Below are 14,905 nucleotides of genomic sequence, written 5' to 3' on the forward strand. Positions count from 1 at the left end.
AGCACCTGTAACTCACTGACCTTTCTTGCATTCCTTCAATAGGCTGAGAACTTCACCAGAGCAGATTTTATGCTGTCCAGTATATAGAAAGCAGATCTGCACCTCACACACAAGTGTGACACATGCTCCGTTGGATGATGTTAAACCTAAATGCCAATCCTGCAATTTCCAGTCACAACACATCCCATATTATGGAAACTGAGCTAGAGCAACCATGTCACTTTTTCTATGAATTCAGTTTCATCACATATTGTTTCACGCAATGACACAATGATGTCTGCTCAACCACTGAAGCCTATTACTAATATGTCTGATAGCATTTCACAAATTGTCTCCACTAACCTAAATTCAGTGGAATTAGAAGTTTATTGTGTTCAACATGGACAATTCAGAATTTTAAGGAAAAAAAAGCCTGTACAGAGACAATGCTGTTTTTAGAAAGAAACAACAGCAATACATAACTGAGCGTTACAGGCATAATGCGGGTTTTAAGGAGAAACAGGAGCACTACATCACAGAGCGTTACAGAGACGATCCGAAATTCAGACAAAGGCAGAGATCATACATGACTCAGCATTATGCACATGACATTGCATTCAGGATTTGACACAGAGAACTCATGAAACAGCTGATGAGGAACAGATTTAAGAACAATATTTCATTTAGGGCTGAGATGACATGTGTAATGTAAATGACGTGTATTTCATGTTCTGACATTGCTAAAGATTTCACACGGACTCAACTTTTATGCACAAACCCCTTGATGTACACTGGATGCCCTGGTTTAAATTTCGGCTCCAGCTCGTCCTTTGCCTAGGCTCTTCTTTCAGTTCCAACAGGTGATCCTCACATGCTGTAACAGTCAATCATGAAGGTCTGTGCTTTGCCTGCTTCTGACGCAGCTCAACAGCATGAATCACATGGTCAGTTATTTGTTCTCGTGACAAGTTGCAAGGTCCCACAGTGTCAGTCAGATCATTCTGATCTGGTCTTGAAGGCCAGGGCAGATTTTGACGCTGTGCCCCTTTGACCAGCAGAGGAAGTCCATTAGAAATCTCATTTACCCGTTTGTCACGGAGAGACTTAATTATAGTGATCTGATTAGATTGATTATTACAACATTGAGCCGTCTTTTTGCCCATCATTTTTGCACAGTTAATAATAAAATGCAACACTGCATTTACTCGTTTCTGTTTAAGGCCTTGCTCCACAGATTTGTCTTTTATCTTATAGGCTTTTATAAAACCCTCCATCTCTACCCACTGCCTCAGATCAAATGTCCCCTCTGTTGGCCAGGGTGACGTAGCCCTATGCGTCCGCTTATTCCATTTCTTCGAATACTTCTGAATCTCCTGAAAAAAGAGAGGATGTTTTCTCATTATTCCTATATCTGGAGAAGAAAGCAACGGCCAAGTTACATAATATGAATATAGGGCGTATGTATAGGTATGTATATGATACACGATATGGACCGACCAGGATTGAATGTTAATGGACTTATTATACTTTTATTTTTTATCATATTTATTTGACTTATTTGACTTGCTGCCCTGGACAGTAGTTGCGCACGCACACACGCACACGCACACACACACACACACACGCACACAGGAGAAGTGAATACCTAAAGAGGAACAAAGCTAACGTCTCCGGGCCCAATTTGGAGTCCCAGTTCACTCCTCCCCCCTTTTTCTTTTTTAACCACACCAGGAGGCCGCGATCTGCACACACTCTGTGAGCTGCTTTACCTGTCCCAACCACAGTGTGGAAGCGTAGTCTCTAAAATACACACATTATTTCAAAAAAATTTTCCCCAATGTCCACACCGGACACTAAAAAATATTAGAGAATTACCAAAAATGATAGAAAGATCAAAACGTTCAAAAATGTAATCTACACAGCACTCACCCCACGGCTCTCCCCAGACTGTTCAGACAGACACACACAGACACTGAACAGTGAGTCTTTATCTCCCCTGTTACACACACACACACTCTGCTCCAAAGGACCAAAAGGGAACGCACACTGTCAATTATTAACACCCTCTCAAAGTTTTTTACCGACACAGACTCAAATGTTATTACCTCGACACCTATTAATTATTAACACAACAACAACTTAACACTCATCACACTATCCCTAAATGCATCGACATATACCAAAACATGTACTCACTCCAACTTAACTATACTTGCGCAATACTGACACATCGACACACTGCAGTTCAACACATTGTCACAGCCTGGACTCACTTCCTGTTTTATTTTCTTATACTTCCAGTTTGTCTTGTCACTTTTGTTTTAGCTTTACTTTGCAGTCACGTGATATCCCCAGCTGTATTCTATCAATCATTACTCACCTGTGTTCTCATTAGTATTTAAGCACCACCTCTAAGCCCAGCACCTTGCCAGATTGTCTCTTTATGTTACTGCCAGCAATCCAGCGTTTTGTATCCATAATCTTGATAACCCGTGTATGACCTCGCTTCTCCTGACCCTGATTCTTGTCTCGTCTACGACCCTGCCTTGCCGTGAGTTGACCCTAGCCTGCCTTGTGATTACCGCTTGTCTAACCCTGCCTGTACTGTACCTGCCTGCTCTGTGTACTGACCTTCGCCTGCCTGACCACGAACTAGTAAACTGCGTTATCACCCAGTCTTGTCTCCGCTGTGCGTGTGGGTCCGCTACCTTGAGTCCGTGACACACATAATAAACAGAAAGCGCTTTTACCGTTTATCCCTATGTTATCAGGCCTCACAAACCATGGGAAACTCTACACTTGGATTGATCCGTCCCAAGCTTAATGTAGATTCCCTATACATTGCATAAGCCTACAGTGCCTAATAAATTTCGATTCTATCGAGCAAGTCTAATTGTCCGAATTTCACAGCCCGTTGCACAGAGGCCGCACTGCCTACCGACACCGGTACCGTACGTCTTCCCCTTTAATTTAACAGCCGCTCAACGAGGTATGGTTCAGTGACCCCGCTCAATACCTGAGTCAAATTTTCCAGCGTCAACACAGAACTTACACAGCCTTAAATTTATTTTATCCGAATGCAGACTACAATGCCGATTGTCGATTTGGGTTTCCCAAACCACCAGCCAGCAGGACAATGACAGTCAGACCCAGAGAAAGCACAGATGAGTCATTGTCTGTGGAAGAAACAAAGAACAAACTAAGAACATTGAACAGCATAACGAACTCTTAGCCATTGCTCATGTCAACTTCCTGTTTTGTTTTTTCCACTTCCTGTTGTTTGTTGTTTGCTTGCTTTACTTATAGTCACTACGTGCAAACTCTCCTGCATTTAAGCACAGTATTCACCCTGTCTAGTTGCCAGATTGTCTGCATCGTTAAGCCACCATTTCAGCGTTATGATCTCTGTGCCAAGCCTTGTATGACCGAAGCTATCCAGACCTTGTTTCCTGCCTTGCCTTCGATGAGTGAGTGTTGAACCTAGCCTGTCTTTGAGCACCGATTGCCTGACCCAAGCCTGTATCTCGCTGCCACTGCTGTGTACCAACCTACGCTTGTCTGACCATGATATTATTAAAACATCTTTAATCTCCAAGTCCTGTTTCCGCTGTGCATGTGGGTCCGCCTCCCTGAATGTCGTGGCAAACAGACTCCTGAATGAACCTGAATTGGCCTCCCTGAGTTTACAGCAGCTCCTGACTCAGTGTGAATTAACACTCTATCTGGAAGTCCCACAGGATCTTGGCTCGCTTGTTCTCTACCACCTTGGGAGGTGTTTCCCACTTTGACCTTGGGGTTTCCAGTCCATACTCTGCGCAGATGTTCCTGTATACTATGCCAGCCTCTTGGTTATGGCGTTCCATGTATGCTTTCCCTGCCAGCATCTTACACCCTGCAGTTATGTGCTGGACCGTCTCAGGGGTCTCTTTGCACAGTCTACACCTTGGGTCTTGTCTGGTGTGGTAGATCTGGGCCTCTATGGCTCTGGTGCTCAGGGCCTGCTCCTGTGCGGCCAGGATGAGTGCCTCTGTGCTGTCCTTCAGCCAAGCCCTTTCAAGCCATTGGTAGGATTTGTTGAGATCAGCCACTTCAGTTATGTTCCGGTGGTACATCCCGTGTAAGGGCTTGTCCTCCCATGATGGTCCCTCTTCCAGCATCTCATCCTCTGTTCTCCACTGCCTGAGACATTCACTCAGCACGTCATCTGTCGGGGCCTTATCCTTGATGTACTTATGGATCTTGGATGTTTTATCCTGGATAGTGGCTCTCACGCTCACTAGTCCTCGGCCTCCTTCCTTGCGGCTAGCGTACAGTCTCAGGGTGCTGGATTTGGGGTGGAACCCTCCATGCATGGTGAGGAGCTTTCGTGTCTTAACATCTGTGGTCTGTATCTCTTCCTTTGGCCACCTTATTATTCCCGCAGGGTATCTGATCACTGGCAGGGCGTAGCTGTTTATTGCCTGGGATTTGTTCTTGCCATTGAGCTGGCTTCCTAGGACTTGCCTTACTCGTTGGAGGTATTTGGCTGTTGCCGCATTCCTTGTTGCCTGTTCAAGGTTGCCGTTTGCCTATGGTATTCCAAGGTACTTGTAACTGTCCTCAATGTCTGCTATTGTTCCTTCTGGGAGTGAGACCCCTTCTGTGTGGATTACCTTGCCTCTCTTTGTCACCATCTGCTGTTTTGGACACATTAAGCCTGCTGTTTTGGACACGTAATTCTGAGCCTTCTGTTATTGAACCACACCTTTGTCACGATCTGGGTCTTGGGTCTAGTTGTTTCCTGTTTTATTTTGGTAGTCTCCTGGTTTCTGTTCCTGTTTTAGCTTCACTCCCGGTTTACGTCTTGTCACAGCTGTCCTGGTCATTACCCACACCTGCACTTTATCAGTAATTAAGTCACTTTGTATTTAGCCACCACCTGTTGCCAAGGTCCCTTGCCAGATCGTTGTTCGTGTGTTCATCGTTGTTTTCCCCAGTTCATTGTTCCTGCCGTGTTTTCGTGTTCTCTGGTTTTGATGCTCGAACTTTTTTGCCTGCCTGACCACGCTTCACCGTCTTACGTATGGTATTGTACTCTCCTCCCGGTTATGATCTGTGCCTGCCCCTGACTACGTCTCTGCCTAATCCCATGTAACCTGCCTGATCGCCTGTGTATGACCCTGCCTGGACTTCACTCTGCAACTGGAATAAACTACACTCTTTAACGCCAGAAAATCGTGTATTGTGCTGTGCATGTGGGTCCTCTTCCGAGCGATCCCTGACAGAACAATCTGGCCAAACTTGGACCCAGCCAGCACTCAGCCGTCGCCCAGGTCAGTGACTGTTTTTGTTTCTTGTTTTTTTTTTGGCGGCGAGTCTCAATCACCTGCGAGGAAGTATGGAGTTCACCTGCGCCGAGCTACCCAGCGACCTACGCGTTTATTTTAAAATCCTCGCGGAGGATTACCGACGGGCGATTAACCCGGAGAACCAGTGCAGCGCCGTGGAGGTGGCGATATTGACGCTGGAGGACGATGACAGCGCGTTAGAGCGCCCCAGTGTTCGTCGCCTCTATGAGCGGCTGTGCGCGAGGTACGATGAGTTAATCATCGCACCACGCCAGCGCCGGTCGCACCGCCGATGGTTTCGGTTTCCTCCTCCCAGCCCCGTCGGACCGTCGTGTCTGCACCAACCTGCCCAGCTCCATGGTTGTTCCGCTGGGAGGATTTCCTGCACTCACGCGGTCCCCCGTCTCCAGCCCAGCCGCGCGCTGTTCAGTCTCCAGTTCAGCCGCGCGCTGTTCAGTCTCCAGTTCAGCCGCGCACTGTTCAGTCTCCAGCTCAGCCGTGTTTTGCCCAGTCCCCAGTTCAGCCGTGTGTTGCCCAGTCCCCAGTTCAGCCGTGTGTTGCCCAGTCCCCAGTTCAGCCGTGTGTTGCCAAGTCCCCAGTTCAGCCGTGTGTTGCCCAGTCCCCAGTTCAGCCATGCTCTGCTCAGGCTCCAGTCGCCGTTCAGCCTCGCCACGCTCAGGTTCCAGCCCCAGTCCAGTCGAGCCCAGTCCAGTCGAGCCCAGTCCAGTCGAGCCCAGTCCAGGTTTCAGCCCAGTCGAGCCCAGTCCAGGTTTCAGCCCAGTCGAGCCCAGTCCACCATCCTCCCACATTTCTCGAGCCCGAATGACATCCTGATGTCCGAGCTGTAGATCCTGGTGGTGTGGATCAGTGAGTCGATGTCTTGCTCGCTCTTGGCGTACAGCTTGATGTCATCCATGTAGAGGAGGTGACTTATGGTGGCCCCGTTCCGGAGCCGGTATCCATAGCCAGTCTTGTATATTATTTGGCTGAGGGGGTTCAGACCTATGCAGAACAGCAGTGGGGACAGTGCATCTCCTTGGTATATGCCACATTTGATTGATACTTGGGCAAGTGGCTTCCCATTGGCTTCAAGGGTGATTCTCCACAACCTCATCGAGTTTGCAATGAAGGCCCTTAGAGTCCTGTTGATGTTGTACAGCTCCAAGCATTCAGTGATCCATGTGTGTGGCTGAGGTTTGTTCTCGCCCTTCTCCTCATTCTCATGTATGAGAGCACGATGGGAAGTTCATTTAAGACCAGTCTCTGAGCAGCATTTAGTTAGTTTGTTTTTCAAAGTACCATTCTCTCGCTCTACCGCTCCTCCACTCTGGGGGTGGCAGGAGCAATGCTTTCTGATGTTAATGTTCAGAAACTTCCCTACTTCCTTCCTTTAAGGCTTGGTTAGCAAACTGTGAGCCATTGTCACTGCTGATATGGCTGGAATTCCCCCACCTTATTTCTGTCAAAAGCGCTTTGATAACTGCATGGCTGTTAGCATGTTTATCTAGAAAGGCCTTCACCCATTTTGACCACATATCAACAATCACCAAACAATACTTTTTACCTTCTGCTGGCGTTAGTTTGGTGAAGTCCAACATTGAACGGTCAATTGCTTGTTCCAGTGGTGACCTGGTTTAAGACTGAAACGCAGTTGAGAGGCTCGCCATCGTCAGGGCCTGGGAACAAAGTGGCTGGGTTAAGCACATTGCACATTTTGATAGTAATATTCTGCATTTTAAGCAAGATGGTGTTGTATCTAAGCTGTGATATTTTCTGTTCCAAGAGGATCATAGACATGGCGCGAGGAACCAACAATGTGACGTCAGAGTAGCCTGCTACGTGATGCCAGAACGACTTTCTCTGCGGCAGCCACTGCTCGGAGGCACCGTGGAAGCCCCGCAGAGACTGGGTCAAGTTTGGCGGAAAAGTAGGTTACAGGGCGTTTTGATTCTTTAATCCAAATCTCAAGACATCTGGTGTTTAATTTAATTTCCTCTAAGTTTTTAACGTTGATTGTTTTGCTTTTAACTAAGCTGTTTCTCCTTCTCTTCTAAAGCTTCTTTTAAAATGTGTATGTCCTTCATAATGAGTGATCAACCATTCCACTCCATTCTTAAAACTTATAATGTTTCGTCCAGTCTCGAAGACATGACACGCACTCGTTACCATATTTACGCCTTGTTAATTTTATAATGCTATAATGGCTAATCTTCCAGAATTTGGCGGTTTCCTGTCTTAGATTATTTGTGTTCTGTCCGGAACTATCCAAAAATTCCTTTTTATTGGACATCTCCATAAAAAGGGAACCGTCCAGATCTAGCGGCAGAGTCTTCCTGTCACGATCTGGGTTTTTGGTTCTCGTTTTGTTTCTTGTTTCTGGCATTTATTTTGAAGGACTCTGTTTTCACTTAGCATGTTTTGGTTTCCTGTTTTGTTTTGGTAGTACTTCCGGTTTCTGTTTTCATCTGGTTAGTTCCTGTTTCACGTCCCGGTCTCATTACACACACCTGTCTGTCATAAGTAATCACCTGTGTATTTAAACCACCACCAGTCACCATAGTCTTTGCCAGATCGTTGCACGCATGTCGTCACCTTCCAGCAGTTCCTGTTCAGCCTACCTTGTCTTCGACCCTGTTCCGAGTTCCTGACCGCCGTTTCTCGCCTGATCCTGACCGGTACCGTACTCTGTTTATTTTGTTACCGAAACCTGCATGTTAACTGGAACTGATTAAGCCTGCTGTTTTGGACACGTAATTCTGAGCCTTCTGTTATTGAACCACACCTTTGTCACGATCTGGGTCTTGGGTCTAGTTGTTTCCTGTTTTATTTTGGTAGTCTCCTGGTTTCTGTTCCTGTTTTAGCTTCACTCCCGGTTTACGTCTTGTCACAGCTGTCCTGGTCATTACCCACACCTGCACTTTATCAGTAATTAAGTCACTTTGTATTTAGCCACCACCTGTTGCCAAGGTCCCTTGCCAGATCGTTGTTCGTGTGTTCATCGTTGTTTTCCCCAGTTCATTGTTCCTGCCGTGTTTTCGTGTTCTCTGGTTTTGATGCTCGAACTTTTTTGCCTGCCTGACCACGCTTCACCGTCTTACGTATGGTATTGTACTCTCCTCCCGGTTATGATCTGTGCCTGCCCCTGACTACGTCTCTGCCTAATCCCATGTAACCTGCCTGATCGCCTGTGTATGACCCTGCCTGGACTTCACTCTGCAACTGGAATAAACTACACTCTTTAACGCCAGAAAATCGTGTATTGTGCTGTGCATGTGGGTCCTCTTCCGAGCGATCCCTGACAGAACAATCTGGCCAAACTTGGACCCAGCCAGCACTCAGCCGTCGCCCAGGTCAGTGACTGTTTTTGTTTCTTGTTTTTTTTTTGGCGGCGAGTCTCAATCACCTGCGAGGAAGTATGGAGTTCACCTGCGCCGAGCTACCCAGCGACCTACGCGTTTATTTTAAAATCCTCGCGGAGGATTACCGACGGGCGATTAACCCGGAGAACCAGTGCAGCGCCGTGGAGGTGGCGATATTGACGCTGGAGGACGATGACAGCGCGTTAGAGCGCCCCAGTGTTCGTCGCCTCTATGAGCGGCTGTGCGCGAGGTACGATGAGTTAATCATCGCACCACGCCAGCGCCGGTCGCACCGCCGATGGTTTCGGTTTCCTCCTCCCAGCCCCGTCGGACCGTCGTGTCTGCACCAACCTGCCCAGCTCCATGGTTGTTCCGCTGGGAGGATTTCCTGCACTCACGCGGTCCCCCGTCTCCAGCCCAGCCGCGCGCTGTTCAGTCTCCAGTTCAGCCGCGCGCTGTTCAGTCTCCAGTTCAGCCGCGCACTGTTCAGTCTCCAGCTCAGCCGTGTTTTGCCCAGTCCCCAGTTCAGCCGTGTGTTGCCCAGTCCCCAGTTCAGCCGTGTGTTGCCCAGTCCCCAGTTCAGCCGTGTGTTGCCCAGTCCCCAGTTCAGCCGTGTGTTGCCAAGTCCCCAGTTCAGCCGTGTGTTGCCCAGTCCCCAGTTCAGCCATGCTCTGCTCAGGCTCCAGTCGCCGTTCAGCCTCGCCACGCTCAGGTTCCAGCCCCAGTCCAGTCGAGCCCAGTCCAGTCGAGCCCAGTCCAGTCGAGCCCAGTCCAGGTTTCAGCCCAGTCGAGCCCAGTCCAGGTTTCAGCCCAGTCGAGCCCAGTCCAGGTTTCAGTCCAGTCGAGCCCAGTCCAGGTTTCAGTCCAGTCGAGCCCAGTCCAGTCGAGCCCAGTCCAGGTCTCAGTCCGGTCGAGCCCAGTCCAGGTCTCAGTCCGGTCGAGCCCAGTCCAGGTCTCAGTCCGGTCGAGCCCAGTCCAGTCGAGCCCAGTCCGGGCTCTAGCCCCGCTCCAGTCGAGCCCAGTCCAGTCGAGCCCAGTCCAGTCGAGCCCAGTCCAGTCGAGCCCAGTCCCAGTTCAGTCGAGCCCAGTCCCAGTCCAGTCGAGCCCAGTCCCAGCACAGTTGAGCCCTGTCCCAGTTCAGTCCAGTCACGCGCAGGTCTTGTCCCAGTCAGAGGACACCACCTGTCGAACGGGTGCTAGGCACACCCGATCAGGCCGGACGTCTGCTCCGTCGAGCTCGGCGGTTGCAAGCAGCCAAACCGGCTCCGGAGTAGACGCCGTCTCAGTCGCTGCCGGCTCCAGTGGGGAGCCTGAGGGCAGCGCCGCCGGCTCCAGTGGGGAGCCTGGGAGCAGCGCCGCCGGCTCCAGTGGGGAGCCTGGGAGCAGCGCCGCCGGCTCCCGTGGGGAGCCTGGGAGCAGCGCCGCCGGCTCCCGTGGGGAGCCTGAGAGCAGCGCCGCCGGCTCCCGTGGGGAGCCTGAGAGCAGCGCCGCCGGCTCCCGTGAGGGGCCAGAGAGCAGCGCTGCCGGCTCCAGTAAGGACGCCGTTCCCGTCCCTGTTCCTGTCGGCCATGTTGAGGCCGTCCCTGTTCCTGTCGGCCATGTTGGGGCCGTTCTAGTTCCTGTCCCTGTCGGCCATGTTGAGGCCGTTCCAGTTCCTGTCCCTGTCGGCCATGTCGAGGCCGTTCTTGTCCCTGTCGGCCATGTTGAAGCCGTTCTTGTCCCTGTCGGCCATGTTGGGGCCGTTCCAGTTCCTGTTCCTGTCGGCCAAGTAGAGGTCGTTTCAGTCCCTGTCGGCCACGTTGCTGCCGTTCCAGTTCCTGTCCCAGTCCCTGTCGGCCATGTTGCGGCCGTTCCAGTTCCTGTCCCAGTCCCTGTCGGCGTTGTTTTCCCCAGTTCATTGTCCCTGGCGGCTCGGCTCCGGCCGCACCTGCATCGGTTCCTGGCGGCTCGGCTCCGGCCGCACCTGCATCGGTTCCTGGCGGCCCGGCTCCGGCCGCACCTGCATCGGTTCCTGGCGGCCCGGCTCCGGCCGCACCTGCATCGGTTCCTGGCGGCCCGGCTCCGGCCGCACCTGCATCGGTTCCTGGCGGCCCGGCTCCGGCCGCACCTGCATCGGTTCCTGGCGGCTCGGCTCCGGCCGCACCTGCATCGGTTCCTGGCGGCTCGGCTCCGGCCGCACCTGCATCTGTTCCTGGCGGCTCGGCTCCGGCCGCACCTGCATCGGTTCCTGGCGGCTCGGCTCCACGTCTGTCTTCGCCTCTGGTTCCTGCCTCGTCTCCACGTCTGTCGTCGTCTCTGGTTCCTGCCTCGTCTCGGTCTCTGCTGCCGGACTGGTGGCCTCGCCCTCGGCGCCTCCTGCTGCCTGGATGGCGCTGCCTCCTGCGGCGACGTCCACCTCGACCCCTCGGTCTCCAGGATCAGCGTCCGCCTGGAGGACATCGCCGTTCGGGGGGGTCCCCGTGGACGCTGGCCCAGCCCAAGGGCGCTGGGGGTGCCCCCCTGCCTCAGCGGCGGTTGAGCAGGATCTCGCCGCGTCCCCACCCTCCGTGAGGGACTCCCTGGACTCTGTGTTTTACCTGGTCGTGGACTTTGTTTTTGTCTTGTGGACATTCATGTTGGGTTCTCTTGATCATGAGACCCGTTTTTGTTTTGTTTTTTCTGGTTTGAGGCCCGTCCTTGTTTTGGGTTTTTGGTGGGTTCTCGGGTCTGTGTTCGGGCGTGGGTTTTGTTTGATGGGGGTTCCCGTTTTGCCCTCCCCCGGTCCGCCCTCCGCCCGCCCTGTCTGTGTTCTGTGCGGGTTGTTTTTTGTTCTGTCCCTCCGCCAGTCCTCCCTCCGCCCGTCCTGCTCGGGTTTGTTTTTTTTTTGTTTTTTTGGTCGTCTGGAATCCGCCCTTGGGAGGGGGGTACTGTCACGATCTGGGTCTTGGGTCTAGTTGTTTCCTGTTTTATTTTGGTAGTCTCCTGGTTTCTGTTCCTGTTTTAGCTTCAGTCCCGGTTTACGTCTTGTCACAGCTGTCCTGGTCATTACCCACACCTGCACTTTATCAGTAATTAAGTCACTTTGTATTTAGCCACCACCTGTTGCCAAGGTCCCTTGCCAGATCGTTGTTCGTGTGTTCATCGTTGTTTTCCCCAGTTCATTGTTCCTGCCGTGTTTTCGTGTTCTCTGGTTTTGATGCTCAAACTTGTTTGCCTGCCTGACCACGCTTCACCGTCTTACGTATGGTATTGTACTCTCCTCCCGGTTATGATCTGTGCCTGCCCCTGACTACGTCTCTGCCTAATCCCATGTAACCTGCCTGATCGCCTGTGTATGACCCTGCCTGGACTTCACTCTGCAACTGGAATAAACTACACTCTTTAACGCCAGAAAATCGTGTATTGTGCTGTGCATGTGGGTCCTCTTCCGAGCGATCCCTGACAACCTTTTACTGAACCCGATTACGCCTGCTCCCTTTGTGCCTCTGTCCCGTGCTTATCCGTGTATGACCTGGACTGCTTGTGACTTCGATTGCTGGAATAAACCTCGTTTTTCACCACCAACCTTGTGTCCCGGTGCCGTGCATTTGGGTCCTCTCTCTGCCGTTCCGTGACACTTCTCTGAAGTATTCCCTCACCGTCGTACTGTAGTATATTTATGTATCATATCATATATTATTATATAGGTAGTGAACAATCTGTTCGGGTCAGGTTAAGATGCAGTGACTGTTCCTCAACCCTTGCAGTTTGGCAGGGTCGTTGTCTGGGGAGCATCTGGGATAGACTCCAGGAAACAGACATTTACATTTACTTTTAGCAGTAAAATTGATCATTGCTTATGAGAGAAGTACAGAGAGTAGATGGGTTCATGTGAAGTGGGGTGAAAGAGTTTGCGTAAACTGGGTTCGCAGGATCCGTGTTCGCAGAATCTGTTGTTGTTAACAATGTTTATCCAAGCTGTTCCTAAGGAAATATTCAAAATGTCACGCCGACCTGGGAAAGGAACTGGGAGGTTGATGGTGGGCCAGATGCAGCTGGAGCTGGACAGATAACACGGCCCAGCGCCAGGACTTTCTGAGTAGCTGAGAAAAACATCTACACGTCCTTATTTGGACATGTGGAAAGATTTTAGGTGGTGGTTAAAAGCAGGCCTTCACAGGCTGGGGTTTTCAGAGCGCTTCGCAGAGGGTCCGCTGGTAGCACACAGCGGACCTTTTCCGACCTCTCGGTTCTCTCTGCAGAGGAACAAGCAGGTGAATTCGGTCTCTGCCTCTCTTGTTATTACTCTCTTGTAATCATTATATGATTGTTTCAATTTGTCATGTATAATAAATTTGTATGCTATTGATTTAAACTTCAAAGTTGAGTTCTTGTGAAATCTCTGTCGTGGTTGAAGAGAATAGAAAATACACGACAGAAATTGGCGTCACTCCAAGCAGGCAGGAAAGCCGGGTCTGAAGCCGACAGGTGCCCGACTGCACCCAGCCCGAGACGACTCGTCACTGGTGGCCACAGGTGAGATGCGCTTAAAGCTCTTATATGACGATTCTCTGTGTTGGGGGCAGTGTGGGCAAATGTTGGTTATATTAGAAGATTCTAAATTCTGATTCGGCTATTTCTAGAAAACAATCTGTGTGGGAATAAGCAGAGAGAGGCAGTGGAGAATTTGCTTGTATAATTTGCTGTATATAAATATAACTAACCAACTGCTTTATTTGTGTGCTGTGCTTTGCTTTTATTGTGGGGAAAGAGAAAATGACATGGCCTATTGACCTCTAGACGTTGACTTAAATGTTGACTTAAGGCAGACGCGGATTGGACACTCTAATATTAAGGGCTTTGAAGTCTGTATTTGGTTAAAGTATATATAAAGGCTGTGTAAGTACCATAACTGATGCCGATGGCTTCGGCCCAACAACGCTGAAGTGGCAAAATATATGCACATTTTTTCACTGGACTGGACACTCTCTATTTACTCTTTCATAGGGTAGGAGCTATATTATGCCATTTCAAAAGCGTACACCAAATTTACAGGGGGGGGTGCGTAACAAGCATCAGGTTACGGTGCGGCCTCAGTGCATTAGGAAATAGAGTGTGACCTTGTGCTACACATTCAATCAAATTTTGGTTTTAGGCACTGTAGGTTTATGTGCGTATGAGGAGACCTACATTAAGCTTGGGACTGATCAATCCAAGTGTAGATTTTCTCATGAGTTGTGAGGCCTGAGAGACATAGGGAAACCGGTAAAAGCGCTTTCTGTGATATGCATATGAAGTGTGCTGGCAATAATGTATGAAGTTTAATCAAGTGTGTATTTGTGTATATACGTATGTGAAGTTAAACGGCGTAATAGTTGCTTGTTGCTGATTTAAATTTGAGTAGGCTGGGTTGACAGCGGCTCCTCTACTCCTCCGGTGCAGAGGGAGTGTGTGTGTGTGTGAGGGAGAGAGGCAAAGAGAGCAGGAGGGCGGGGGAGTGAGTGTGTGTGTGTGTGTGGACTAGAGAGAGATCCCCGCTCCTCTTACTGTACGTGTGTGTCTTCAGATGGTTGGGGGGAGCCGTTGGCTTGGTGCCAGGTGGCGACGAAGTTTAAATTTTGTAATAGCTTAATACTTTATTATCCTAAATCATGTTTACTTTTCTTTGTACTTTTATAATCATCTTGACGTAATCTGAGTATTTTAGTGCATTTTTTGGTGACGACGTGTCCGCACTGTGGTTGGGAGTGTTCAAGCTGGTCACGGTGTGTAAAGACCGCGGCTGCTTTGTTTATTAAAAAATAAAAAAGGGGGGAGTTGTGAATTGAGGCGCGGTCTCTGAATTGGGTGTGGAGGCGTCAGCCGTGTGCCTCTTCTGTTGTTTACGCTCCAGAGAGAGAGAAGAGTGTGTGTGTATGTGTTTTACTGCTCAGAGCATTAAGCTTAAGGGTGTGTGTGTGAGTGTGCATTGGAGAGACATAGACACATAGTTGACAGACTGCAGTAAAGCCTTAGTTTTGTTCCTATTATTGACAGCAGCTAAACTTCAAAACGTTTACTACGTTGGTTGAAGAGGAAGGAATTTTACTGTAACGCTAACGCTTCTAAATTGGCTCAGTCGTCAGCCGTGTGCTTCTCTAAGAGCAGAATCAGACTGGAAGTACAAAGACAAACAGAGTACTTTCGAGCCTCCATCTGTCTGAGGCTCCGCCTCACCCCTCCCCTGAGTTTTCACCAACTTTTCAGATCAGATGTATGTATGTATTGACCATTAGTGCCTGG

General features: G+C 50.0%; 2 protein-coding genes across 2 annotated transcripts in view; one reads left to right on the plus strand and one right to left on the minus strand.

The window, feature by feature from the left end:
* Positions 1-347: 347 nt before the first annotated feature.
* Positions 348-14,905, minus strand: part of LOC114842808 (vascular endothelial growth factor A-A-like) — a 103,110-nt gene continuing 88,552 nt past the window's right edge. The window contains exon 6 of the mRNA XM_055503473.1: positions 348-1,352. Coding sequence (XP_055359448.1) covers position 1,352 — 1 coding nt within the window. The 3' untranslated portion in view covers positions 348-1,351. The remainder of the gene's footprint in view (positions 1,353-14,905) is intronic.
* LOC129603222 (uncharacterized) lies at positions 6,993-10,686 on the plus strand. The gene is made up of 2 exons (XM_055503471.1): positions 6,993-9,440; positions 9,534-10,686. Exons 1-2 carry the CDS (start codon positions 8,722-8,724, stop codon positions 9,664-9,666), a joined length of 852 nt encoding a protein of 283 aa, XP_055359446.1. The 5' UTR covers positions 6,993-8,721; the 3' UTR covers positions 9,667-10,686.

Source organism: Betta splendens, chromosome 16 (genome assembly GCF_900634795.4).
Source record: "Betta splendens chromosome 16, fBetSpl5.4, whole genome shotgun sequence".
Taxonomy (NCBI): domain Eukaryota; kingdom Metazoa; phylum Chordata; class Actinopteri; order Anabantiformes; family Osphronemidae; genus Betta; species Betta splendens.